Below are 27,330 nucleotides of genomic sequence, written 5' to 3'. Positions count from 1 at the left end.
TAACAGCATAGCATAGGAAAAAGACTCCGTGACAAGGGAACAAACAGAGGGGTATTTATACACACACTAATTAAGGAACAGGGCGGGGCAGGAAACAGGCAATGAAGACAAACACAAAAACACAGTGGCGGCCTCTAGAGGCCAAAACAAACATGACAAGATGGAAATAACAGCGGCCTCTAGAGGCCAAAACAGTCCCAGTCCTAACAACTTTCAAATTAACTGCTAATCCTAGAGGTTCACATACTTTTACCACTCACAGATACGTAATATTGGATCATTTTCCTCAATAAATAAATGACCAAGTGTAATATTTTGTCTCATTTGCTTAACTGGGTTCTCTTTATCTACTTTTAGGACTTGTGTGAAAATCTGATGATGTTTTAGGTCATATTTATGCAGAAATATAGAAAATTCTAAAGGGTTCACAAACTTTCAAGCACTACTGTGTGAGTGTGTATAACACAGTTGCACAAAGATATGAAGTTTATCTTTGAGTGGTGAACATATTCACGAGTGAGCAAAGTGAGCAAGTAAAAATATTTTCAGCACAAGAAGATAAGCTTAGACAACATGTCACACGTTGGAGCTGATGTGACTATCCAATGAGAAGGTTTTCTGCTGTGCATACGCAGAAGCATTTCTTTGTTCACAAGGAAAAAGAAAGACTAGGCTAATCCAGTGCTAGGATTAGCTATGCTATAATTAAGCATGAAAGAAAGAAAGAAATTAATAAATAGAAAACCGAAACTAAAGATGTGCTGAACACCCATAAGGCTACCAAAACTTTATTATATATTGACAAGCAGTGGCAAATCTTGACTTGATAGAAAATGAGTCCAAATTAGAATTAGAAGAGAAGAATTATCATGAAACATGTCTGTGAAGATTTTCAGTCATCCAGGCCATAGTAAGCTGTGGGTGGGAGAAAAGAGCAACTGGACTTGCTTGAATTTAGCCTTCTTGGATTGTGATGTACACATTAGACAAGACAGAAGCCTTAGTATCGAGGTCTACCAGAAACCCACACACACAGACCTGTACCTACTTTTAGACTCTCACCACCCACTGGAACAAATTGGGGGTCATTAGGACCTTGCAACACAGGGCTCAGAACATTCCTACAATGATAGAGGGAAAAGAGAAGGAGCAGAATCATATCAAGAAAGCACTTCAGAATTGCGGGTATCCTAACTAGTCTTTCCTCAAGAGCAGTAAAAGGAACATAACGGACAAGGATGACAACAGGAACAAACGCAAGAACATTGTCATTCCCTACATTTCTGCTCTATCTGAGAAACTCAGGAGGATCTTCTACAAACACAACATTCCAGTGCATTTCAGACCCAGTCACACCCTGAAGCAGAAACTGGTCCACCCTAAGGACAGAATACCCAGACACAAACAGGACAACGTAGTGTATGCAATTCAGTGCAGTGAGGAATGCACGGAGTCGTATATTGGGGAAACAAAACAACCGCTTTACAGGCGCATGGCTCAACACAGGAGAGCCAGCTCCTCAGGCCAGGACTCCGCTGTCTACCATCATCTTAACAACAAAGGACACTCATTTCAGGATTGTAACGTACGCATTTTAGCCAAAGAGGATTGTTGGTATGAGCGAGGAGTTAAAGAAGCCATTTTTGTCAACCTGGAACGGCCATCACTGAACAGAGGTGGGGGTCTAAGACATCATTTATCAACCATCTACAATGCGGTCTTGGGCACACTTCCCAGAAGGCTGGGTGCACGCCAAGACCTGTCTGTTTTCGGTGACTCACAGGAGGACAGAGAGAATCAGCAAGCCTCCAGTGACCCACACCAACATGATGCTTCAATGACACCTTAGATGAGCTCATCTTCGACTCATTCAATATCATGCTAAATGAATGGAATATAGCTGATATACCACTCAAAGCCAGCCAATATTATTTAAATATGTCACTCAGAGCCACGATGTATTTCATCTGAAAAATGTGAGTTTTTCAACACAAGAAGATTCACTTCAGATCTTCAAGCCAACATGTGTTCTTTTTATTATAAAGACACATTCACAAACAAAAAGCACCCATTTTTTTCAAAACAATTCATCCATTTCCTCACGAATGACATCCAGAGATTTATAGATTTATGTCACGGATTTGGTTCTCCATGTCCTGGATGTCGTGCGTATGAAAAATATGAGTGGCATATTTCCAAGTAAAACACTTGTCTCCATATTATATAACAATACATTGCACTCTTGGGAAAAAGATTGAGATCTATATAGAACCCTATATCACAGTGTAGGAGTCACACAGATTTTTATTGTCATTCCTCTCATAACACATGCATGTCACATTTGGAACAAAATAGTGTTCCTCCAGAATCATGGTGCTACAATTACCATATGTCTCTTTTAGAGAAGGTAGAAACCTTTTTGGAAGTGTTAACTATCTTAAGAACCCTTTTTTCTAAGACTGTACTATCCAAACGTTTATCATCAAACTCAGAATCAAGTTTTTTTTTTAATATTATTATTTTTGGCAACATTCGATAATTTGGAAGTTGTAATTAAAACACTGAAAATTTATATGATATGGACATATCCCACAAAAAAATACACAAGTTATTCCATCCATTCATTATCCGTAACTGCCTATCCTGTGCAGGGTCGCAGGCAAGCTAGAGCCTTATCCCAGCTGACTATGGGTGAGAGGCAGGGCACACCCTGGACAAGTCACCAGATCATCGCAGGGCTGACACATAGAGACACACAACCATTCACACTCACAACTACGGTCAATTTAGAGCCACCAATTGGCCTAACCTGCATGTCTTTGGACTGTAGGGGAAACCGGAGCTCCTGGAGGAAACCCACACAGACACGGGGAGAACATGCAAACTCCATACAGAAAGGCCCCTGTCGGCTGCTGGGCTCAAACCCAGAACCTTCTTGCTGTGAGGTTACAGTGCTAACCACTACACCACCGTGCCAGCCCCCAGTCATCTAGCCATCACAATTTGGCCCTTGTCAAAGTCGCTCAGATCCTTACGCTTGCCCTTGCTTTTTCCTGCTTCCAACATATCAACTTTAAGAACTGACTGTGCTCTTGCAGCCTGATATATCCCACACAGCTGCCATTGTAATGAGATAATGTTATTCACTTCATTTGTCAGTGGCCATAATGCTATGGTTGATCGGTGTATTCTAGTGCATATGAAAAACTATGGCAGGCCAAAAAAGGAAATCTGTACAGCAAGCATTTGTAACCTACTTCAGCTCACACTATTAAGAGTAACCGCTGGAGGTTACAGATGCCTATACCACTATATGCTTACCGTTTGGACCAGCACATCAAAAGATTAGGCTCGCTTCTGGAGAAAGGGGTATCAGCAGTTGAATTGAGTAGAAGAGCAAAAATGCACACAACTCACAGGTAAGTTTTATGTGTATTGTATTAACGCATAAACAAACAACAACAAAATAATAATAATAATAATAATAATAATAAAATTTGAATGTCCTTCAGTGCATGAAAGGTCACAATATCACTCCAGAAATGAAATATATAGATCAACCGGGTAGATCACAAAATCACAGTTCTTATCTCCAATTTGGTTGGCTCGCCACAACTGCTGGAAGCTACCCCCACCTCTACAGTATGGAAGTGGTCACAGCAGAAGAGTCCATGCGCCGCTCCCGGGGTTCACAGAAGAAGGAAAACCATAAAAAAGAAGAGACACAAAAAAAAAAAACCAGCCAGAGATCAAAATCCTGTACACACATACAGTGGCACTACGATCACAGCTCACACCAATCCAGCTTCCAACCGATGTCTTCTAGTGTCTGTCGCAGAAACACAAAATCCTCGCTCAGCCAGCGGGCAACAAATTTTTATGCTGTTGACTCTTACAATGACAGCAAGAGGAAGGTAAAATGTCGAAATTTCAAGTGCTCAATGAGAAGAAACTGCTGCGAATGTCGGCAAGCAGCCACCTCCAGAGAGGAAAACTAACAGCGTAAAGTCACCGGTGGCTTCTGATTGGCTCAGCTTGCGCATGTGAACTCCACATGTCACCCATGTCCTTGCGCATGTGAACACCACATATCACTCATGTCTTTGCACATGTGAACTCCATATGTCACCCATGTCTTTAGCACATGAAAGAAGAGCACATTTGTCACTTTTGAGCTAAAATGAAGTGCATATGAATAAACCTGTGTGTGTTTATCCCTTTTTGGATTTATAGATATATTTAATATATTTTTGCCATAAATCCTATTTATCCATGTGTCATGAACTGTATGAATTTATTTATTTATTTTGCAAATAATCTATGGTCAACTAAATTAATGATTAGGACGCAGTGACCAGGGCTACACATTGATATTTCTGAAAAGAACTTTTTCCTGTATTTTGTTTCTTGAGTTCTTTCATACACTCACAAATTAAGTAGATAAACCTTTTATGCCACAAGTCTTTCCCCTAAGCTTGTGCTTCCGATGTTTCCAATGAATTGTTAAGTAATTTTGTAAATCGATGGCATACCCTTAATGTAGTTCAAAATTTCACAAACTACATCAAATTCTATACAGACGCAACCATCCCTGAAAGATGTGTCCTTCATGTTTACTTTGTTTCTCAGGATGGAGAAGGCTGCTCCTCAACAGCACTAAAACCGCTTGTATGGGGAAAGTCTACCTCCGGAATCAATCAGACCTCTACGCAGTGAGCAGTGATGGTTGGAGTGAAACAGAACGTAATAAGCTGTGTAAATATCTGGAGTGTGGGAAAGTTTCTGAAACTGTGGATGAAGAACAGATGAATAAAGCACAGCCTTTCTGGAGCAGGAGCTACAATTGCTCAGGGAACCCCCAAAACATCTGGGAATGCGAGAAGGATGAGGCACCTGTGGAGAAACATCATCTAGACATCAAATGTACTGGTAAGGGTAATCTTTACTGCAACAGTTTTGAGCTTCTTAAGATCGAGAACAGTTTTAAGATAGAGTTATTGTTCACAAGTTTAATTCTTGACCAAAAATTTGTATATTTATGTCGTATTGGAGATCTGATGAAGTACTCTGCATTCTTATATTTAAATCGGCTAAACATTTGTAATTAACTGAGAAAACTTTTATGTTTCCATTTCGATATTGTTTAAAAAGCGACCAAAATTCTTACACCACTGCTGCCATTTATGTTGTTCTCTTTGGTTTTATTCTTACGATATGTTTTTTACTTTTACCACAGCACTGCTGAATTCTGAAATACTGACTGGTGTAAAGGTGTTGATTAATTTCCTAGAATAAAACTCTGCCTGCGGGGCGGCACGGTGGTGTAGTGGTTAGCGTTGTCGCCTCACAGCAAGAAGGTCCTGGGTTCGAGCCCCGGGGCGGGCGAGGGCCTTTCTGTGTGGAGTTTGCATGTTCTCCCCGTGTCCGCGTGGGTTTTCTCCGGGTGCTCCGGTTTCCCCCACAGTCCAAAGACATGCAGGTTAGGTTAACTGGTGACTCTAAATTGACCGTAGGTGTGAATGTGAGTGTGAATGGTTGTCTGTGTCTACCGGTATGTGTCAGCCCTGTGATGACCTGGCGACTTGTCCAGGGTGTACCCCGCCTTTCGCCCATAGTCAGCTGGGATAGGCTCCAGCTTGCCTGCGACCCTGTAGAACAGGATAAAGCGGCTAGAGATAATGAGATGAGAAAACTCTGCCTGCAAAGACAAATAATCCATTTATTTTATATCATCTCATTATATATCTCATTATCTCTAGCCGCTTTATCCTGTTCTACAGGGTCGCAGGCAAGCTGGAGCCTATCCCAGCTGACTACGGGCAAAAGGCGGGGTACACCCTGGACAAGTCTCCAGGTCATCACAGGGCTGACACATAGACAAAGACAACCATTCATACTCACATTCACACCTACGGTCAATTTAGAGTCACCAGTTAACCTAACCTGCATGTCTTTGGACTGTGGAGGAAACCGGAGCACCCGGAGGAAACCCATGCAGACACAGGGAGAACATGCAAACTCCGCACAGAAAGGCCCTCGCCGGCCACGGGGCTCGAACCCGGCCGTTTATTTTATCTCATCTCATTATCTCTAGCCGCTTTATCCTGTTCTACAGGGTCACAGGCAAGCTGGAGCCTATCCCAGCTGACTACGGGCGAAAGGCGGGGTACACCCTGGACAAGTCGCCAGGTCATCACAGGGCTTATATTATATTATATTATATTATATTATATTATATTATATTATATTATATTATATTATATTATATTATATTATCTCATCTCATCTCATTATCTCTAGCCGCTTTATCCTTCTACAGGGTCGCAGGCAAGCTGGAGCCTATCCCAGCTGACTACGGGCGAAAGGCGGGGTACACCCTGGACAAGTCGCCAGGTCATCACAGGGCTTATATTATATTATATTATATTATATTATATTATATTATATTATATTATATTATATTATATTATATTATATTATATTATATTATGTTAGGGCATCACGGTGGTATAGTGCTTAGCACTGTCACCTCACAGCAAGAAGGTTCTGGGTTTGAGCCCAGTGGCCTACAAGGGGCTTTCTGTGTGGAGTTTGCATGTTCTTCCCGTGTCTGTGTGGGTTTCCTCCGGGTCCAAAGACATGCAGGTTAGGTTAATTGGTGGCTCTGAATTGACCGTAGGTGTGAATGTGAGTGTGAATTGTTGTGTTTCTCTATGTGTCAGCCCTGTGATGATCTGGTGGCTTGTCCAGGGTGTACCCCGCCTCTCGCCCATAGTCAGCTGGAATAGTCTCCAGCTTGGCTGTGACCTGCACAGGAGAGGCGGTTATAGATAGTGGATGGATGGATATATTATATTATATATTTTCAAATACATTATTATTTCTCTAGAAGCAACGTACACAGATTCTCCACCTGCTGTGCATTTAGCATTATTGGAAGGAGTCTCCAGTGTGAGTGCTTTGTAGCAGTCAGTGGTAAAGCTGTAATTTTGAAATTTTCCACTACAGAAAGATCTTGAGGACTTGCTTTTTCTGTAGTATGACAAACTGTATTTATTTTTGCTGTATTAGTTAAAAGACAGAGGTCAAAGAGAGGCCGATGGAGGAATGACTGGTTATACTGGTAACTGCTATATGCTCTCCCAAATTAAATGTAGCTGAATAAAATATGAAAGTATGATACTTCATTGTTTAAGAAATAAAAAGAATTGTGAGCATTGACAATTTGCTGTGGTAGAAGAGAAATACAACAAATGGTGGTGTCTGTCCATTGTTGATTATTTTCTTCCAGGTGTTTTGGAGTAATATGGAGAAAAAACTTGTCTTCAATTTGTGTCTGTGTGTGTTCCCACAGATGAGCCACAAGTGAACCTCACAGGCAAATGTACAGGTGAGGTGCAGCTTAAGAAAGAGCATGTGTGTTCCACATCACAGAACACGGACAGAGTGTTCAAAGAATTCTGTCAGGAACTGGGCTGCAGCATGCTTTTCAAAACCTGGCCCACCAAGAAAAACAGTAAAGCAGCACGTTACCTGAGCTGCACAGGAATGGAAAACAAACTATGGCAGTGCAGCTCATGGACAGATATGTGCGAAAATGTCATCTCTCTGGCATGTGCAGGTAAGACACTAACATCACTGTGCCGCGTGCTTTACAATCACCAGGTTTCTCAATGTGATTCTCAATGATGCAGAACATTTATTTTGTAATTAATATTTTTTGGTTTAAACTTCTTTCATTAATATGTTGGTCTATTTTCATTTTGGTTAAAGGTTTCCAATCACGTACATTACTCCAAGGCTATTCAAATATCTGATTATAGTGGTGCAGTGGGATTTAGCCCGTGATTCTTCTTTACCTAAAGAGAACGATGCAGCAGTGCTTTAGTCCTTTAGCCTGTCCATCTCTTACCTCCTCATTTGTACACACTGTTTAAACAGATCAGCTTCCAAAGCGTCAATCTTCATATTAATACTGGCTTCCTTGAAATCACACTCATCATCTAATAGATTGCTAACTGGCTCTGCTATAAATTAATGCAACATAAATGCATTATGTCGCTGCAATGCATTTCACTGCATTGGAGTCCAGCATTTACACCAATGTCTCTCTGACTTCCAGAACAGATTTCTCGTTAATGTGATGTTCAACATCATTGGAAAAAAAAATCAGTGAGAAAAGAATGTTTGTTTGTTTGTGCTAACAGCAAACCTTGGTTATTATCCTATAGGTACAAAATGGCTGATATGAAATGTACACACGTAGCCGGGTATTTTTAAAACCGAACATTCCCCCCCCCCTCCGTTTATAAAAATGTTTTATCCACACCACCTCGTCTTCGAAAAAAATCCCTTCCACACATAACCGAACATCTGCGTTTTCAATCACATTCATAAGCATTCCAAACCTGTAGATGGTTATTTCCCCAAATCCTCCCCCCTAATCACATCGCCTGTGCTCTTGGAGCAGTAGTTGGGCTTCTAAAATTAAACATGTAGCACCTGCACAATAATTAACGCTTTCAAGGCACTGCTCCGATCCATTACCCTTTAGCTAGCCGCACACTACGCCGATTTTCAGCGTACCGAGCCAACTGAAGTCGCGAGTCAGGCGTAAAGACTAGTTTTCGATGGTACCGACTCATCTCACAGCCGATTCGAAAAACTAATCGGGAGCCAGACTGATCGGCGAGAGTCGCTAGCAATAGCCAATCATATCTTTCGCATATAACACGTGACATCATTAAACACAATTTCTAGCGCGAGAAATACGTGTTGGTAGCACCTAATGCAGGTATATACTGTAATTCCATAGACTGAAGCTTTATCCATAGACACAGTGGGCTGGAAAGCCACTCTGCTCAAGTTGTGTGGCTGAATTCCAAATCGCTTTAACTCCCCTATATAAGTGCACTATTTAAGGTTGGGAATAATAGCTCATGCAGCCTAGATAGTGCGCTACATATTCCGTGTTGTGTCATTTGTAATTCAGCCTGTAGCATCTTCAAGTGTTGGATTTAACAGTAACTATATCCAATAGCCAATCACAAAGCTATTAAGTTGTCACGTGTCGCTTCAATCGCGACTGCACTCGTCAACAGTCGGGAGTCGGCTCTGAAATGGGTCGGTTCGGTACCGCGTGGATCGCCGTGGTGTGCGGCTAGCTTAAGTCCATGCTTAATCTGGCTTCTGCAGTAAACAAAGGTCGCACATTTGACGTCGGCAGATTTGTTGTCATTTTTTTGGCGCAGATTGTGACGTTCTAAAACGCAAAACTCCGGTTATCTCTGTCTACACGAAAAGGCATACACGGAGTTTTCAAAAATCTTCACTTTGCCCGGAGTTTTTTTAAATATTCGTTTTTGATGTGTTTTCATGTGGATGACAGGCCAAAACGTAGAAAAATATCTTCGATTTAGCAGATACCCGGCTACGTGTGGGCGGGGTCTTCATCTGACTCAGGATGGACTTTTCTTTTAAAGCGGAAACAAAACATTTTTTCCTGTTCATTTCAGTGTTGTTGACTTTTCTGGACTCAGTCTGATACGCTTTATCCTTTATACCATTACTGTTAATTTCAGAAACTCTTACCATTTATTTCCAGGGGCAATTGACTGGAAACTCAGCGGTACTTGTGGAGGCGAGTTTCAAGTGAAGTACCGTGGAAAGTGGGAACCCGTCTGTCCTGTGGAGAAGAATGATGCAGATAGGATATGTATGGAGCTGAAATGTGGAAATGCCAGCCAACATTTGGCTGAGGAAACAAAAAATAGAGCCGATGTTGGATTTCAGTGTGGAAAAGACCATAATTATCTAATGCACTGCTTCGGACCAAACACCTGCACAGCGAAAGCTGTAATTTATTGTGACAGTAAGTGCAAAGTTTAGGGATTCAAATCTTTGTTCATGATCTCTGGGGAGGCGGGTGTTCATTTGTTTCAGGTCTTTATTTCTCTATTTTGTAATGATCTTTCGTATCGTATTTATTTTATATTTCTATACGATGATATGGTCTTTATTCCTGTCAGTGAGTGGAAAGGGAGGCAGATGCAAATGCAGAAGTCTTTATTAAATAAGGTGAAAACAGAAATGTGACTCAAACAAAACAAAACTATGAGCATGAGACAAAGTGCAAACATAACATGAGGAATAGACTTAGAAAGCAAGATGAAAAACTAAACAGAAAGTCAGGCTTAAATAAATGTGCTGATTATGTCCAAACGTGCTGCAGTGTGTTCTGAGAAGTGCAGTCTGGAAGCATGGCCCGACACTGCAGAGGTCTCAAAAGTAGGCCTATTTTTCATTGAGTAGCAAAAATATTTTTCTTTACATTTTTGTACAAAACTGAGCAACGTGCGATGTGAAACTAAGTTTTATTCAGCTAAATAATGGCCAAATACAAACATGTCCATGGGAAATAGAGGCAGCCATTATGCTGCTGTGTGCTGTAACTAAGATGTAATCTGATTGGCTGACAAGGTGCTGACAGTATTTCTTGTACTGTGATTGAGCCGCACTACCACATGGCTAGAAATGGCGACTAAGAAGTGGAACAGCACGTTAGATGCTTGGTTTTCAAAAAGGCTTCGAACCACTGGAAAGTCTAATTTTAGTCATCACTATGATTTACAGAGGGAAATACCTGGCGCGGATTTAAGGGGGTCCACACCTGGCACGCGCCCCCCCGTCCAAAAAAAAAAGTTTTAGGATTGCAGATGCTGAGATATGCCGGCATTTTTATTTAATTAATAAGGTTTTTAACAAATAAACAAAAAAATCGTGATATGAGATTGAGCTGAAGTGTTTATGGTATAGGAGGTTCGACAGGTTTTTTCACTTGTGACATGAATGCAGTGAAAAGCGAGCTATGTGAGTCCTGTTAGATTTTAACTGGGCGCGGGAACTTCATGCATCGACATAATAACAGCATGGGAAATAAAGCCGGACCAGCGGACATTGACCAGTAATATTCACATTTGTTCGTCTGTATTTCAAACGCCTCAGACTGGATGGCCCATGAAAAATGGAAAAGATATGGGTCTAATCTACTTCTAATTTTCTTCCAAATGTTACACTGGGTGAATACATTATGTCATAACACGGCCTGTGACTGGCTGATCACGGGTGCTCTCGATGACAAGTTGTCTCTCATCAGTGAGTAGGACCGCATTCTGGCCTGACACCATGTGACATTGTTATCAGCTGGGTAGGTTTACCACTAACATTAAAAGAAAATAGACTACTACAGGTTTGGGACCCTGACAAAGTGTTGTAGCTTTTTTCCATCGTATTTTAACCCTCTTTGGTCGAGAGCTTCTCCGGTGAAGCTCCGCAGGTTTAGAATGAGTAGGTCATGGATTTCGATAAATATCTTCGAGTTTTTAATCATACAAGCATGATAAACATACTGACAGAACTTTATACTTTACACTTTCCTGTGTGCTCACTGCCAAATAATATTATATTTTTTAAATTACCTAAATTAGATGAAACATAAAACTTGTCCCCTTACTCAGTCCCACCAGAGTCAGAGCACTGAATACCCACTTACACATTCATAAAAGACTGTTCCCATGGTAACGGCATGGTCATCACTTTCACTCATTTGGTTTTGATTGGGTTCTCTTTTGCTGTGTTTTCTTCTATTTTCTAAGTTGTAGTCCAGCAGATTTTAGTCTGAATGCCAAATGATATGACCATGTCTAGTTTTGAGTCATTTTAAAAGTTATTTTGTTCCAAAGTTACTTGGAATCTCATAGTCAAAATGTTAACTCTATTATGTAAGAATAGGTGTGCTGTTAATTACTAAATTTCTTATAGACTTATTATAAACATAGTATAACATAGGCATTGTTGACAATGTTTCATGAGTGTTATTTTAGTACCTATGAGTACCAGTAAATTGTAACCAACTGGAAACCACCACCCCCCCCCCCCCACACACACACACACACACTTTTTTTTTTTAGACATGGGACTGACCTGTGTGGGCTACTGTTTTCTTTTTTTCTTGAATCTTTTGACATTTTCTTGAAAATTATATTCAATTTGTTGTGTAATTAACAACTAATGTCCAGTGTAATTTGGCCTTTGAGCATCACAAAAATGTGCCTGGAAATAGCTGAGAAATATCACCTTTCTGTCTATATGGTTGCAATTCCAGATTATGTTTCAGTCAACAAAATTGGACTTATTGTTGGCGTTGTGGTGGGACTACTGGTAGCTGCGCTGATTGTGTACTGGAAGAGAAAAGCTATTCTTGCCAGCTGTAAGTAGCTCATCTAACAGTCCAGACAGCATGTTACCAAATATGTGATTAAAAAAAATGCTGTGAGAAATCTGTAAATCCATTGTGATCTGAGAGAGCAAAACAAGTGAACAAGATGACCTTTTTTAAAACAAAAAAAGTTTTGATTGATTGATTGATTGGTTGCTTTATTCTGAACAGTAAAGAAGATATAAAAAAAACAAACAAAATAAATAAATAAAAATAAAAAATGCAATCATCAAAGCATCTTCATAAACAAACAGAATAGTGTAGCCACAAGGCAGTAACATAATGTTCAGAAAGGTTTAGGAAGAAGTAAATAACTTATCAAATCCTAACCCTCTATACCACCGCTAATCAAACGTCACTTTCCACCATAATAAACTATATATTCAAAAGAAAACAAAATCAACAAAAAAAGAAAACATGCCAACATACCAAGACATACCAACATGGTATAATATCGACCAAATCAAATCATATATACAGATACTTATGTTATGCATATATACACACATACAATACATATATACAGTACATACATATACACATACCTATAACTATACATATCCATACGTACACAGACACCCAAATCATAATTATGCATATTATGCTTATATATTATATACAATTATGCATATATGTATTACACAAAAATACTCACATTTTATATAATATATATATCCGTATGTACCCATACCCACATATATACACTTATATTATCAATAGAATGTTATTGTAATTCCTCCTTCCTATACCTCATAAAGATCTGTTCCTTATACCTTTTTTTGAACTGGTTTATAGTTGTACATTTCATGAGCTCCACATTTAAAAATGTTCCATAGCTTTACTCCACAAATAGAAATACTGAACATTTTTAACGTTGTCCTAGCACTGCGAATTTTAAATTTCAATTTCCCCCTAAAATTATAGCCCCCCTCTCTATCCGAGAACATTGTTTGGATATTCCTTGGTACTTTATAATTCCTTACTTTGTACATTATTAAGGCAGTTTTATATTCTATAATATCCCTGAATTTTAAACATTTTGAATTTAAGAATAGTGAATTAGTATGATCTCGGTAACCAGCACTATGAATTATTCTTATCACTCTTTTTTGAAGTATAGTTATTGCATGAAGTGAACATTTTTACGTATTTCCTCACACCACTGAGCAGTAATTTAAGTACGGTAAAACCAGGGAACAGTAAAGAATGCAGAGTGAATTATAGTCCAGGACGTGCTTAGCTATACTCAACACAGACATGCTTCTTGATAGTTTAATTAGTATATATTTTATATGTGATTTCCAATTAATTCTATCATCTATTATTACCGCAAGAAATGTATTATTAGAAACTCTTTCAATATCAACATCATCTACCTGTACATTTATTGCCCTATTTATTTTATAATTATTAAATAACATGATTTTTGTTTTAGACAGATTTAATGATAATTTATTTTTATCAAAGCAACTTTTTAACCTGCACAATTCTGAAGAGATTATGTTTTCTAACTCATGTAAATTTGTTCCAGAACAAAACATACAGTATTTGTCATCTGCAAATAATACCATCTTAAATATCTTTGATACATTTCACATATCATTTATATAAAGAATAAACAGTTTAGGACCCAATACTGACCCCTGAGGGACACCACAATCAATATTCAAATGAGCTGAGACAGAGTCACCCAACTTCCCAAATTGTGTCCTGTTGCTCAAATAACTTCTTATCCAATTTAATACAACTCCCCTTATCCCATATTGTTTCATCTTATTAATTAATTAATATATCATGATTAATAGTATCAAAAGCTTTTTGAAGATCAATAAATAAAGTTTCTTTATTTGTATCAAAATCACCCATTCAGTAAATCCTGAAAACTTTGTTTTTAATTTATTTATTCTTACAGAAACATTAAATTTATTCACTAAAATTAAAAGCAAAGGTGTGAAGTTATGAGAATTTTGAATGCATGTGTGTACCTTCAAGTCTTCAATGTTTATTAGGCTACATGCTTCAGTACTGCAAAGAAACTTTCCCCAAATAAAGCTTAAGTCCGTCGACCCAGTTACTCTAACAAACATAAAATAAATCATATACAGAGATCATATTCAACATTAAAAATATGTCTGTAAAATAGAAATTTATTTTTAAAATTTAAAATTAACCTTTATTGTTATCGTACATACAAAGGCATGTGCACTCTAGCAAGATGTAGTTTAGCTAACTTCGGGTATAAACATATAAGGCGTTCATTGAAATTATGGAGAACAGAGGATATTAGGTGATTAGCATACACACATTTAAAAATAAAAAGTTTTAGGGCAGTGTGTAGGTCTACTCAGGTGTTATGTTAATCTGACATATACAGGGTTCAGGAATGTAAAGGTATGCCATACCTATTTCAGTCCCACTCTATTGTTATTCTTTTGTTTACATTAAAGATAATTATGCATAATTCCTAATGGTCATATTTATATGACAAGATTATATTCAGGCCATATGCAAAACATATCTGAAATCATCAGTTTGGTTCTAATTAACCATTCATTCATTTTCTATGCCTTTTATCCATTGAGTGATGGGGAACGTGAAGACTCGGGGTTCACCCTAGACAGGTCTCCAGTCTATCACAGGGCTAACACAGAGATGAACAACCATTTACACTCACACCTACGGTGTCTTGCAAAAGTATTCATCCCCCTTTGTGTTTGTCCTGTTTTGTTGCATTATAAGATAGAATTAAAAAGGATTTTTGGAGGGTTAGCACCATTTGAATTACACCAACATGCATACCACCTTAAAGGTGCAAATTGTTGTTTTTTGTGACACAAACAATAATTAAGATGAAAAAAACAGAAATCTGGAGTGTGCATAGGTGTTCACCCCCTTTCGTATGAAACCCCAAAATAAGAGCTGCTCCAACCAATTCACTTTGTAAGTCACATAATTAGTTGATTAAGATCCACCTGTGTGCAATCAAAATGTCACATGATTTGTCACATGATGTCTTTATAAATCAACCTGTTCTAGAAGGTCCCTGACTCTGCAACGTGAAAAAGTATGGATCAGGGTTGGGTTATAAAAAAAAAAAAATCCCAAACTTTGGATATCCCATGGAGCACCATTAAATCCCTTATAGAAAAATGGAAAGAATATGGCACCACTACAAACCTAAGAAGAGAAGGCCGCCCACCGAAACTCAGACCAGGCAAGGAAGGCATGAATCAGAGATGCAGCAAAGACACCAAAGATAACACTCAAGGAGAGCTGCAAAGATGCACGGTGGAGATGGGAGCATCTGTCCATAGGACCATTTTCAGCGGTACACTCCATGAAGCAGGGCTTTATGGAAGAGTTGCCAGAAAAAAGCCATTGCTTAAGAAAACATGTTTGGAATTTGCCCAACAGCATGTGGCAGACTCCCCAAACACATGGAAGAAGATTCTCTGGTCAAATGAGACTAAAATTGATCTTTTTGGCCATCATGGGAAATGCCATGTGTGGCACAAACCCAACACTCTGAGAACACAATTCCTACAATGAAGCATGGTGGTGGCAGCATCATGCTGTGGGGATATTTTTCATCTGCAGGGACAGGAAAGCTGGTCAGGACTGAAGGTAAGATGGATGGCACTAAATACAGGACAATTCTGGAGGAAAACCTGTTTGAGTCAGCCAGAGGTTTGAGACTGGGACGAAGGTTCACATTTCAGTGGGACAATGACCCGAAACATATTGCTAAAGCTACACTGGAGGGGTTTAAAGGGAAACATTTAAATGTCTTGGAATGGCCTAATCAAAGCCCAGACCTTAATCCAATGGAGAATCTGTGGGATAACATGAAGATTGCTGTACACCAATGCAACCCATCTAACTTGAAGGAGTTGGAGAAGTTTTGCCTGAGGAATGGGCAAAAATCCCAGTGACTAAATGTGCTAAGCTAATAGAGACACACCCCAAGAGACTTGCACCTGTAATTGCAGCAAAAGGTGGCTCTACAAAGTATTGACTTGGAGGTGGGGGGAGGTTTCAATACCTATGCACACAAAAGATTTCTGTTTTTTCAACTTAATTATTGTTTGTGTCACAATAAAACAACAATTTGCACCTTTAAAGTAGTAGGCATATTGTGTAAATCAAATATTGCTAACCCCCCAAAAATCCATTTTAATTCCAGCTTGTAATGTGACAAAACAGGAGAAACACAAAGGGGGATGAATATCAAATCAAATCAAGTTTATTTGTATAGCGCTTTTAACAATAAACATTGTCGCAAAGCAGCTTTACAGAATTTGAACGACTTAAAACATGAGCTAATTTTATCCCTAATCTATCCCCAATGAGCAAGCCTGTGGCGACGGTGGCAAGGAAAAACTCCCTCAGACGACATGAGGAAGAAACCTCGAGAGGAACCAGACTCAAAAGGGAACCCATCCTCATTTGGGCAACAACAGACAGCCTGACTATAATATTAACAGTTTTAACAGGTATAACCCTCAATTGTCCTCATGGGGCCGTCCTTCACAGGAGCGGTGCGATAAAACTCCGACCAGACACAGGGCACCAGGATGGATCAAGCAGGTCCGAGGGGCAGAAGAGGCCAGCATCTCAATCCCAGGATTAACATGTAACTCAGAGGGACAGATTGGGGGGGGGAGAGAGAGAAAGAAAACACAGGTTGTTAGGTATGCCCTAAAAATGACAAGTATTAAATCTGTGTGGTAGGCTCGCAGAGACGAGAGTCTTTACATCAGGCATAACACACAACAATGGCATGTTAATATGGTAAAAAATATATCATGATCTGCTCTGGCTGGATGCTTGATTGGGTGATGGGAGCACACTCCTCAGCAATGATGAGATGCAGATGGGACCCTTAGGGCTGAATACTTTTGCAAGACACTGTATGTGGAATTTAGAGTAGCCAGTTGACCTAATCCACATGCCTTTGAACTGTGGGAGGAAACCCGAGCCACACAGGTACGAGGAGAACATACAAACTCCACACAGAAAGACCCCACCAACCCAGAACCTGCTTCCTGTGAGGCAACAATGTTAGCCACTGCACCACTGTGCTACCTACAATCAACCACGAGGTGGAAATCTCAGGCCATCCTCCTTAGGTGTTTTGCTGTGCAGAAAAAGAGAGCAAAAACTTTGTGACTAAAAGAGATCTGAAAGGCACTCTTGTAAAAATCCCAATTGCATGCATGAAAAACTACATTAAATACAATTTATTTTGTAATAATGATGACCATATAGCACTTTTTTTACAAAAAAAAGTATAAAATTAGAAATCCTGCTGAACTTAAATATTATTGTTATCTTAAGTGATTTGAGAATTGACCTGTTCTGTTTGCATCAAAAGGACCCATTTTTGCGGAAGAAATCTAAAAATTACATATTTCACATAAAAGTGAAGACTCTTGGTTTATAGGCTACTAACCATGCCTTTTAATAACCAGTATTCTTTATTTAGGCCAACAGTTCATCACAGTTAAGTCCAAAGAAATAACAGAACTAGTACATTAATAGTATATGAAAATACAGGATATTATACAGTTAACTCGTAACTCACAGTTACATGTACTAATGTATCTGTAATAGTGTGATATATTAATGCATTTATGTTACAGTTAAATACAATACAAAAAATAGAATATTTTTTTATAAGGGAAGCCACAAGCGCACAAGCGTAACCCCTGAGCTACTCCTGTACTACAAGTTAAATTAACAGACAATATGATAATAATAATATGACTATGGGTTGAACCAGAATGAGTTAGGCTACAAATTTTTGTGGATTTTTTTTTTTTATCAAGCTAAACTAATTGCATGAAGAGCCAAAGCATCGAAAATACGTTCAGTAAGAAGCAGAAAATCAACTGAAATATTTTGTGAAATACCTGTTTCTTGAAGCAGGTAACACTGACATGATCTCACCCTAAAATTTTACAGCAAAATTTATGGTGTGGATGATCAGAAATCCCATGTCAAAATGTATTGTCTTCTATTTTCAAACATGTCAAATTTCACTTGACTTTTCTTCCAGTAAGATTCAAGTTTTCTTCTGAAGACACTGATGTGGAGATCAACGAGAATGAAATGCAGAACTTGAATGAAAAAGGTGATGCACAGTGTCTTTAAATCTTTTCAGAATGATGATTAATATGATTCATGAGAAAGACTTCCAGATTATGAATTGGTTTAATTTCAGTGAAATTATTTCACATTGCACTATAGTATTTTATAATATATAGATATATAAAATATTATATGGACGTGTGTTTTACTGAGAAATACACAAATCGTATGTTTCATACAAGCTACATCTGGAACACAGAGCACAGAGAACCAAAACCATGACATAAATCTCTATATGTCACTCGTGAGGAAATCGATGAATTGTTTTGATAAATTTGGCTACTTTTTGTTTGTGAATGTGTCTATATAATCAAAAGAACTTCACATGTTGGCTTGAAGATCTGAAGTTTATCTTCTCGTACTGAAAAAAAATCACATTTTTCATCCAAAATACATCACAGATCTGAGTGACATATTTTCTGATCTGTCAGTCTGATGATGTCACTGCCGATGTTTTCCCGCTTTCTCACTGATTTGGCGCGCGTTGTCAAAATGGTGAACCGGTTCAAAATTAAAATTCTTTTGATTAAGTTGCATTTTCTGTGGATGTGTCCATATAATATAAAGAACATTACACAGTGGCACGAAGATATGAAGTTTATCTTCTTGTGTTGAAAATATTTTCACTCGGCCACTTCGTTTACTCGTGAATATGTTCAACACGCGAACATAAACTTCATATCTTTGCACAACCATGTAATATCCTATATATATTAACCTATAATCTATACTCATTAACCTACAATCTTATCCTAAAAACAGCAGATAATCTTGAAAACAGTTCTGAAAATTATGATGATATTGGTACCACTGTGAACCCCAGGGAGGAGAACCAGAGTGAAGGTAAGTCCTTTTCATTTATTAATTTTGTACAATGTCATTTAATAACTTCCAGTGGATCCAGGTGTTTGCCTCATTCAGGTAATGAAAAGATGGTTATTGTGTCCAATTCAAAGTAGAAGTCGTTTGTGAAATTTCATTTAATAAGTGCACACATATATAAAAGTATGCAAAAGACTGAGGCACCCTATTTTTTCATACAAACTTTGCTAGAGTACAAAAACTTTTTGGAGTTCCAAATGTTCATTTTCCAGCACAAAATTAAATGTTACAGAAAAAAAAGTTTGTATCTGAGCAGTATATTACATAAGAGACCACTTTTCAGATTAAAAGCAAACATAATGAAGGCTGCTGGGTTTTGGTGCAAAATTAAGAAGCGAGTGTGACAAAGTGTCCCAAAGAACTGTGGCTGGTTCTGTAAGATGCTCAGTAAAACCTACAGCTCATTTCCTTATAAAACTGCACTCACTGTACCTGAAACTACTATTTTTGTTTAAAGCAAATGGTCATCTCACCCCAAATATTGACTTTGTTTCATTTGTTATGGCTTACTGTTGTTTATATTACTTTTTTTTTAATGTTGAAACATTTCATTTCTTTTTTTTAAGCCATTTTTTGGTCAACAGTATTTCTTTACATGTGCTGACATGCACAGTACTGTATAGGTAGTGATAAAAATATTTGTTTGGCATGGTTGAAACTGGTACACGCTCATCTGATTGCTACTTGTTCTTGAAACTGGTACAAGTGGTCTTGATCCTTGTTTTGTTTAAGTTAAATCCTTGAAATTTATCTTCGCTCGCACATTCATACAGTAGTGTTGTCTAAACCAGTGATGTAATGCTGGTTTAGACAAAGCCAAGTTATCTTGTTCCATTAAAATCATCATCTAATCACATAACTACAACAGACTCTTGAATGTGAATATGTACTCATGTTTGTCCGACAATAAACTGTGAAACATCTCTGAGCAGCTGCGTCTGTGTCAGTGACTAGTTGTTCCCGGCTCGATCTGTGAGGCAGAATCTGGCAGAAGTTACATTCCTAGATCATACTTTGTCAATTCAACTTTATTCAGTACAGACAGATCAAAACTGAACACGTTTTTGGGGGCTCGTCTGGGATCTCCACCTGGAAGGTCAAAGAATTTTTCTTTGAAGTTCATTGGATTCTCTTGTTCCATCTGGAGATGTGAAATCTGGTGATCCCAATCACACACATGTGCATTGTATAATGGTCCTATGGGGTTTCCTTGGGCCGAGTGAATGAAGTCATTTTTGGTTATCCCAATTGCACACACATGTCGATCGTATAAATAACTTATGGTGTTTCCTATGGTTGATTGGATGAAGTAGTTTTTTGGTTATCCCAGCCACACACATACGGTGATCATATAAATAGCTCTATGATGTTTCCGAGGGCTGACTGAAAGAGACTGCGACTTGCTTTGTCTGATTTGTTTGATTCGTACAGGTGTTTCTCAGGAATAAGAAGGTTGTTGAGTCTTACTCAACCATGAATATTTTCAAGCTGCCATATACTGTGTGCATATGGTCTCAATTGTGTTCCCAGAGACAGGTTGAGAGCTCTATACACTCTAACCTGAAAATTATTTCCCAAGACTATAATTTGTTGAAATTTTACCTTACTCCACCTCGGAAATTCTCCCCGTGTGTGTCAAAATAGGTGGAAGTAGTCAGTCCAAGACAGAAGATAGGACTCCAAATTAATTTGTGTGATAAAGGCTTTGGCTATTTTGTGCAACCTTTCGTTGATAATTTGGCCAGATGGACAAAGGCTCATCCACAGTGGAAATCTTATCCTAGAGATGGAACTTTTGATGAGAAGCGCTTGTTAAGCACTGGTTGAATGGTATCTGATAAGCTAGCAGATTCCAGCTGGGATTTTGATTACATGAAGCATATGTGACCCCTAGGGGGAGTTTTCTAGTTAACTATAAGTTTAAACTAGACAGGGACACTCTAACGAGTGCAAACCCCGCCTTTTCCCTATTAAAATACATTGGGCGAAAATTTCGAAGTTCTGCCATGACCTTGACCTTTGACCTCCAAAATTTAATGGTTTCCTTCCTGGGTGATTGGCAACACATGTACAAAATTTGGTCCAAATCGATCCATTGGTTCTTGAGATATCTTGCAGACACACAGACAGACAGACAGATACACACACACACACAGACTGATGCAGGTGAAAATAATAACCCCGCCGACTACTGTCGGCGGGGTTAACAACAATTTAAAACCCCTAAAACAACCAAGCAGGCTACTGTATCCCAACAAAGGGAAATAAATGGAGAGGGAGGGACTGGAGTATTATAAAAATAAAGACTATGTTTATTATTCTCTTTTTAAAATGAAACACACAAGACATACATTAGGCCTTCGGGGCAACCAATTCAAAGACGGGCAATAAATTTCACAATAAAGGTGTTTGAACAAATAACACACGGTTAAATGTCAGTAAGACTTGATAAGCAAACACTCAATGAATAAGGCACATCATAAGTCACACACAGAAAATCATTTATATTCTGCAAACCAGTGGCCACAGCAAGATCATTGCCCCTCCAGAATATTGCACTAACCCAATGGCCTAGGACACGAATAGTACATACAATAAACATACAAACATTAAACACAGCGGGGACAACTGATGAAGTAAACCGGTGGGCTCCCCCCTCCACACACACGCAAGCTCACCAAAGTTGAACACTAAAATCAAGGCACAGGAAAAACAGTGGCTAAGGTAGCGGATGATGGTCCTCCTGCAAGCAAAACATGGCCACAAAGTCATATAAATAAAGATCAGATCAAAGCCATCATATTTAATTTGTAGCCCGTTCATCAGTAAGCCGATAATATTATTTAGGCTGCAAGGGTCTTCAATTGGCTATAGAGGATGTGCAGTCACGTGACCTGTCCGTGTTTACTCCGCCATATTGGACGGCTTCAGTATTGTTTACCTTGCGCGAGCATAATGGATCCAGGGAGTAATCCCCAAGAAAATTCGGAAAATACCCCATCTACATCGTGCGATAACTTGTCTAAGTTTGTTCAGCATCTTGAAGGTGACGTGAGGCAGCGTTACGTGGAAAAGTGTTCCAGGTTGGGGATTGCAGATCCGTACAACTTGCCGCAATCCTTGTTCAGGGAAATTCGGAGCTGCGGTGCCGGCGATATGCCCGATCTGGCCTACCATGGCATTTACAATTTTCTTGTTAATCGTGTTACACTGGCAAAGCCCTCAAAGCTTACAAGAGCCTGGAAGCTTATAAATATTTTGTTGCGGGATGGGTATCCCAACTATACCTCTGGAAGGTTCCGAAGAAGAATGTCTACTTGATAACCTCACGGGTAAGTGGCATTAAGACGTTTATCATAAAGAGACTATGCAGGATGTTTTATCGTAAGAATGTTCGAAATCTAAACTCAGTTCCAGATAATGACAGGGTTGTAAATATGTATGTTTTTGTCTGAAAAAAAAAATCACAAATCACCGACTATGCAGTTATCATTCAATCCGAAAATCAACTTAACAGATGTACTAGGAGTATTGAATTAGAAGATTACACCTACCTGATATGAAGTGTTCACTACAAATTCGGCTGGTAGAACCAGTTTTCTCTTCGCACAGCGGACACCCATTTTGCGCGTCTCTCCTCGTCTGTGGGGAATCTATAAAATGACAGGCCCTCCTTTTGGCAGGGGCAGTTTTAGGAAATCTGAGGCTCTGGGCAAAGGACAATTTGGAGGCCCCCCTCAACCCCAACCCATACATCTGTAATAATAATAATAATAATAATAATGAGATGATGAATCATACGTACTGACGAACAATATTTATTGTGAACACATGGAAATGATTAAAAAAAAATCAATAAAGTTCACTGAATATAAGCTGTGTGTGTGTGTGTGTCTCTGCCTGTCTGTCTATGTGCGCTGCTGTCGGTGTGCCCATCTATCAGTCTCATGGGTGGTGGTGGCTACAGTGGATGAGACCTGCACAGAAAGACAGGGAGAGAGAAAAACCAAACGTGGATTAATATACAGTGTAAGATTTAAATAAATGAAATTATTAGTTATTAATTATTATAATTTTACTTACTGTGTGCTTAAAACTTGATTTTTCTTGCTTTAGCATTGGCAAATGCAGTGATGACATCTTCCATGTCCAGTTTCCTTCTCACGGCTTGCTCAATGCTGGTAGTATAATATCGATATCTCTACGACTACCACTGCAGCTAGCATTGCTGTTGGCAAAACCCAGCTCATTAGATGTGCTGGCCCTGGGTTCTTCTTCGGTGGAAGAAGGTTGTTAATTTTGGTAGCTTTTCAACAAACTGTTCGCTATCCTTTTTCCTCTTCCTTTTCTCACTGCCACTTAGAAATCGTTTCATTCTGATTTTACTTTAACAAAAAATTTTACGAGGGCTCTGCAGCTAGAGCTAGATGGTGCTGGTGCTGGTGCATGTATTCAGCCCACTTGCGTCGTTGCCTAGGTTACTTCAGACACTACGGCTCTGAGAAAGAGCGAAGCCAGATCTGTGCGTGACATCACGTCACATACTGGTGGTTTTGCTTGTGAATCTAGCTGTAGGATTACACGTGAATCATGCTTTATTGCTTTTATTATTTTCGTAGCAATGTGGTTCATGTCGAGTGGAAAATATGTATAATCACAATGAATTATTACATAGTAAATGATGTATAGCATGCAGGAAAACAGGAATACCGTAACGCGACGACGAGGCCCCTGATTGGACGAGGCTCAGGGCAATTGCCCGATTTTGCCCAATGGAAAGACCGCCTATGCCTTTTGGCCCTGTCTATTGGTACAACCAAATGCTGAACAAGATATAACCATTCTCGAAAGATCTACTCCCACACACTTGATAATTAGAACGGGTTCGTCTAAGTTCTATGCGCAGCCATGCCGTCCAAGATGGCAGATAAACAAATATCACGAGACCTCGTGACGTCACATGCACGCTCTCTATAGGCAATTGGAACAGGACAAGAAGCTAAAATGACATACACTACCGTTCAAAAGTTTGGGGTCACTTTGAAATTTCCTTATTTTTGAAAGAAAAGCACTGTTCTTTTCAATGAAGATCACTTTAAACTAATCAGAAATACACTCTACATTGCTAATGTGGTAAATGACTATTCTAGCTAAATTCTACCAAATGTCTGGTTTTTGGTGCAATATCTACATAGGTGTATATAGAGGCCCATTTCCAGCAACTACCACTCCAGTGTTCTAATGGTACAATGTGTTTGCTCATTGCCTCAGAAGGTTAATGGATGATTAGAAAACCCTTGTACAATCATGTTAGCACAGCTGAAAACAGTTTAGCTCTTTAGAGAAGCTATAAAACTGACCTTCCTTTGAGCAGATTGAGTTTCTGGAGCATCACATTTTTGGGGTCGATTAAATGCTCAAAATGGCCAGAAAAATGTCTTGACTATATTTTCTATTCATTTTACAACTTATGGTGGTAAATAAAAGTGTGACTTTTCATGGAAAACACAAAATTGTCTGGGTGACCCCAAACTTTTGAACGGTAGTGTACACGTGTACATTACCAACCTGTATAAACGCAGGCCACAGTGCTGAACCGGGAGACTATTGTGGGTTCGTAGCGATCTCGTAGTGGGCCCGTTTTTACTTGTACATTCGCAGGCAAAACTACAATACAGACAGTATTGAACCAGCATGAACACACCCATGAACAAGCACTCCACAATAAAGATAAACACGTGAAGGAGAAAGGAAGCCGGTGAACTTACATTCTCAGCACAACAAACAGCACTCAGTAGGCTCATAATGACCACACTCTACCCAGGTGACTATAATGTAGACAAAACGCGGATCAACATAACTTCATAGGACAACTGCCTATGGCTAAAGAGCTGAAGGTTGCTCATGTGTAAAAGCAGGGAACTTACGTTTTCATCGAAACACACAGTCACAATTCGCAGCAAGCGAAGCGGTTTTAGCAGCAAGGGCTTGTGAAGGCGAAACGCTGGACGCACACACTCCAATGCAGGACTGCGCACAAACACCAGGCCAGGGTCCACTCGCACAACAAAGAGCTTCCCAGAATCCATGTAACGAAAGACACTGATGAGACACCGGAAAACACGGCTGTATTTAAAAGGGCAGCGCCCAACAGCGCCCACCTGATCCAATCAAGGTGCAGTTCAAGCTGCATACGTCCTACCCACTACACATAGTTTGAATGTTTGGTATTATTAGAAACATAATTGGGACAGTGCCCACACTCGTGGAAAAAAGGCTGGTAAAATTAATTTAAAAAAAAGTAAAATTGACCAAATCTGCATTGGTGGTGTGCCCATTTGTTCCTGTATCATCTGTAAATACATGTGGAAAGACTTGAGCTCTGTTCACCAGAAATGTTGCAAACCAATACAGCCACATGATACTGTACATGACCTAACCCAGCGTTCCCTTTTGTGATTATGGGAGAAGAGTACCACATTTCATCTCCCCAGCTATCTGACATTAATGCTATTATCCAAGCACTTCCTAGCCCTAAATATGGCTTTTGTGATTCACTGTGCTTTCACACTCATTATGCTCAACTCACTAGTTATATATAAAACTCGTGAGTTTTGTGTGTGTGTGTGTGTGTGTGTGTGTGTGTGTGTGTGTAAAAAAAAAATCTTTGAGTAATTTTGGAATAAAATTTGTCATAAAAAGCCGAAATGAAACCCCCACCCCCCGTACAGATGAAATAGTATATGGGTACAAGTTTAAGTCCCTTAAAATGCTGCTTAAGTATATTAGTGAAGTAAAAATGCTTGAAGTACTCCCAGACACTGTCAGCCTTCTTTATTTTGTAAGTCTATATGCTGCACCTCGCCTTATGTCACAGTTGTACATCAGTGGCAGCTGGTAGTCTTTCAAACAGGGGAGGATGGTTGGTGACGATATTTCCAGATTTTAAAAGAAAAAAGAAAAAAAACATAAATTTTGCCCATACTCTTGCCTCTGATCTGGCTGATTGTTGGCAGGGTCACAAACTGTGAAATAACAGGTTCTTTTGGCCCATTAGCCTACTGTCCAATATACATGATGGTGGTGTTGGGGGGGGGTATATTTTAACATTTTATATTTTAAAATTGTGACATGTTGTTTAAAAATTGATCATTATTGAAAGCAGCTCTTTGTCAGGAACCTCAGCAGTAACAGCAGAGTGTTCTGGAATAGGCACAAGCACTGACCTTGGGGAGCCAAACATAGAGCTGGGTGCCACACATTTCATTCAATGACACTTTCCCTATATTTTACTTATTTTGACTGAGAAATGTTTTATTGACAATTTTGATAACCCTTCACGTTTAATCCAGGTCTGTAGTGTGAAATGTTCTCGGCTGTGTTTTTGTTTAAAAATGTTTTCCAAATTGTAGCTGTGTTTAATTCATATCCAGAAAAATATATATTCCAATATAATATACTCAGCATAAACATTTTAAATAGATTCTATATTTTTGGTCCATCCATGACATATTACTAAAGTAGCCTATTTACTGTTGTTGATGTGGGTCACTTGCTGTTAGCCAATTCACTTTCTCGTACCAGGAGAGCTGAAAGGAATGAGTATTATTCCCTACCTTTTTCACCAAGTCAATTTGAGGCATTGGTCTACCCTGCTCTTTAATTTTAATTTTTTCCTCGAAAGGAAGACTGGCAAATGGCTTCGCCAAAATTAAATCAGCAATGCTTGGCATCCGTGCGCAGCTTTCTTGCTAGCTGACTAGCCCCCTCAAGTTCAAGTTCAGTCACTCAAATAAACGAAATTTCTGGAACTAAGATAGCAAACTTGACAACACTATATTTACACTTTATTTACAATGAAAATATATACGAACTAAAAAAGCTGGTAGAAACCATATGTAATGAATGAAATCGAAATGTAAGCTGATCTCTTACAATACACCACAGCACTTGCGAATCCGCATGGGACTGAACTGAAATTCACCGCTGCCTGTCTATATTTGAAACAAGCTGTCAATCAA

The 27,330-nt window shown here is 39.0% G+C and overlaps 1 protein-coding gene across 4 annotated transcripts in view; it reads left to right on the top strand.

Annotated features, from left to right (window-relative positions):
- LOC132893348 (scavenger receptor cysteine-rich type 1 protein M130-like) overlaps positions 1-27,330 on the top strand; it is a 72,420-nt gene that overhangs the window by 43,987 nt on the left and 1,103 nt on the right. Inside the window, exons 8-14 of one of the 4 annotated variants that reach the window (XM_060932392.1) lie at positions 4,630-4,929; positions 7,355-7,621; positions 9,605-9,871; positions 12,164-12,268; positions 18,336-18,410; positions 19,190-19,270; positions 23,253-26,681. In XM_060932392.1, coding sequence (XP_060788375.1) covers positions 4,630-4,929; positions 7,355-7,621; positions 9,605-9,871; positions 12,164-12,268; positions 18,336-18,410; positions 19,190-19,270; positions 23,253-23,353 — 1,196 coding nt within the window. In that variant the 3' untranslated portion in view covers positions 23,354-26,681. Of the gene's footprint in view, positions 1-4,629; positions 4,930-7,354; positions 7,622-9,604; positions 9,872-12,163; positions 12,269-18,335; positions 18,411-19,189; positions 19,271-23,252; positions 26,682-27,330 lie in introns of those variants that run through there. The other 3 variants (XM_060932390.1, XM_060932389.1, XM_060932391.1) reach the window with 3 other exon arrangements.

This window comes from Neoarius graeffei, chromosome 10 (genome assembly GCF_027579695.1).
Source record: "Neoarius graeffei isolate fNeoGra1 chromosome 10, fNeoGra1.pri, whole genome shotgun sequence".
Taxonomy (NCBI): Eukaryota; Metazoa; Chordata; class Actinopteri; order Siluriformes; family Ariidae; genus Neoarius; species Neoarius graeffei.
The sequence above is the reverse complement of the archived record's forward strand: the minus strand, read 5'-3'. Positions and strand labels throughout refer to the sequence as shown.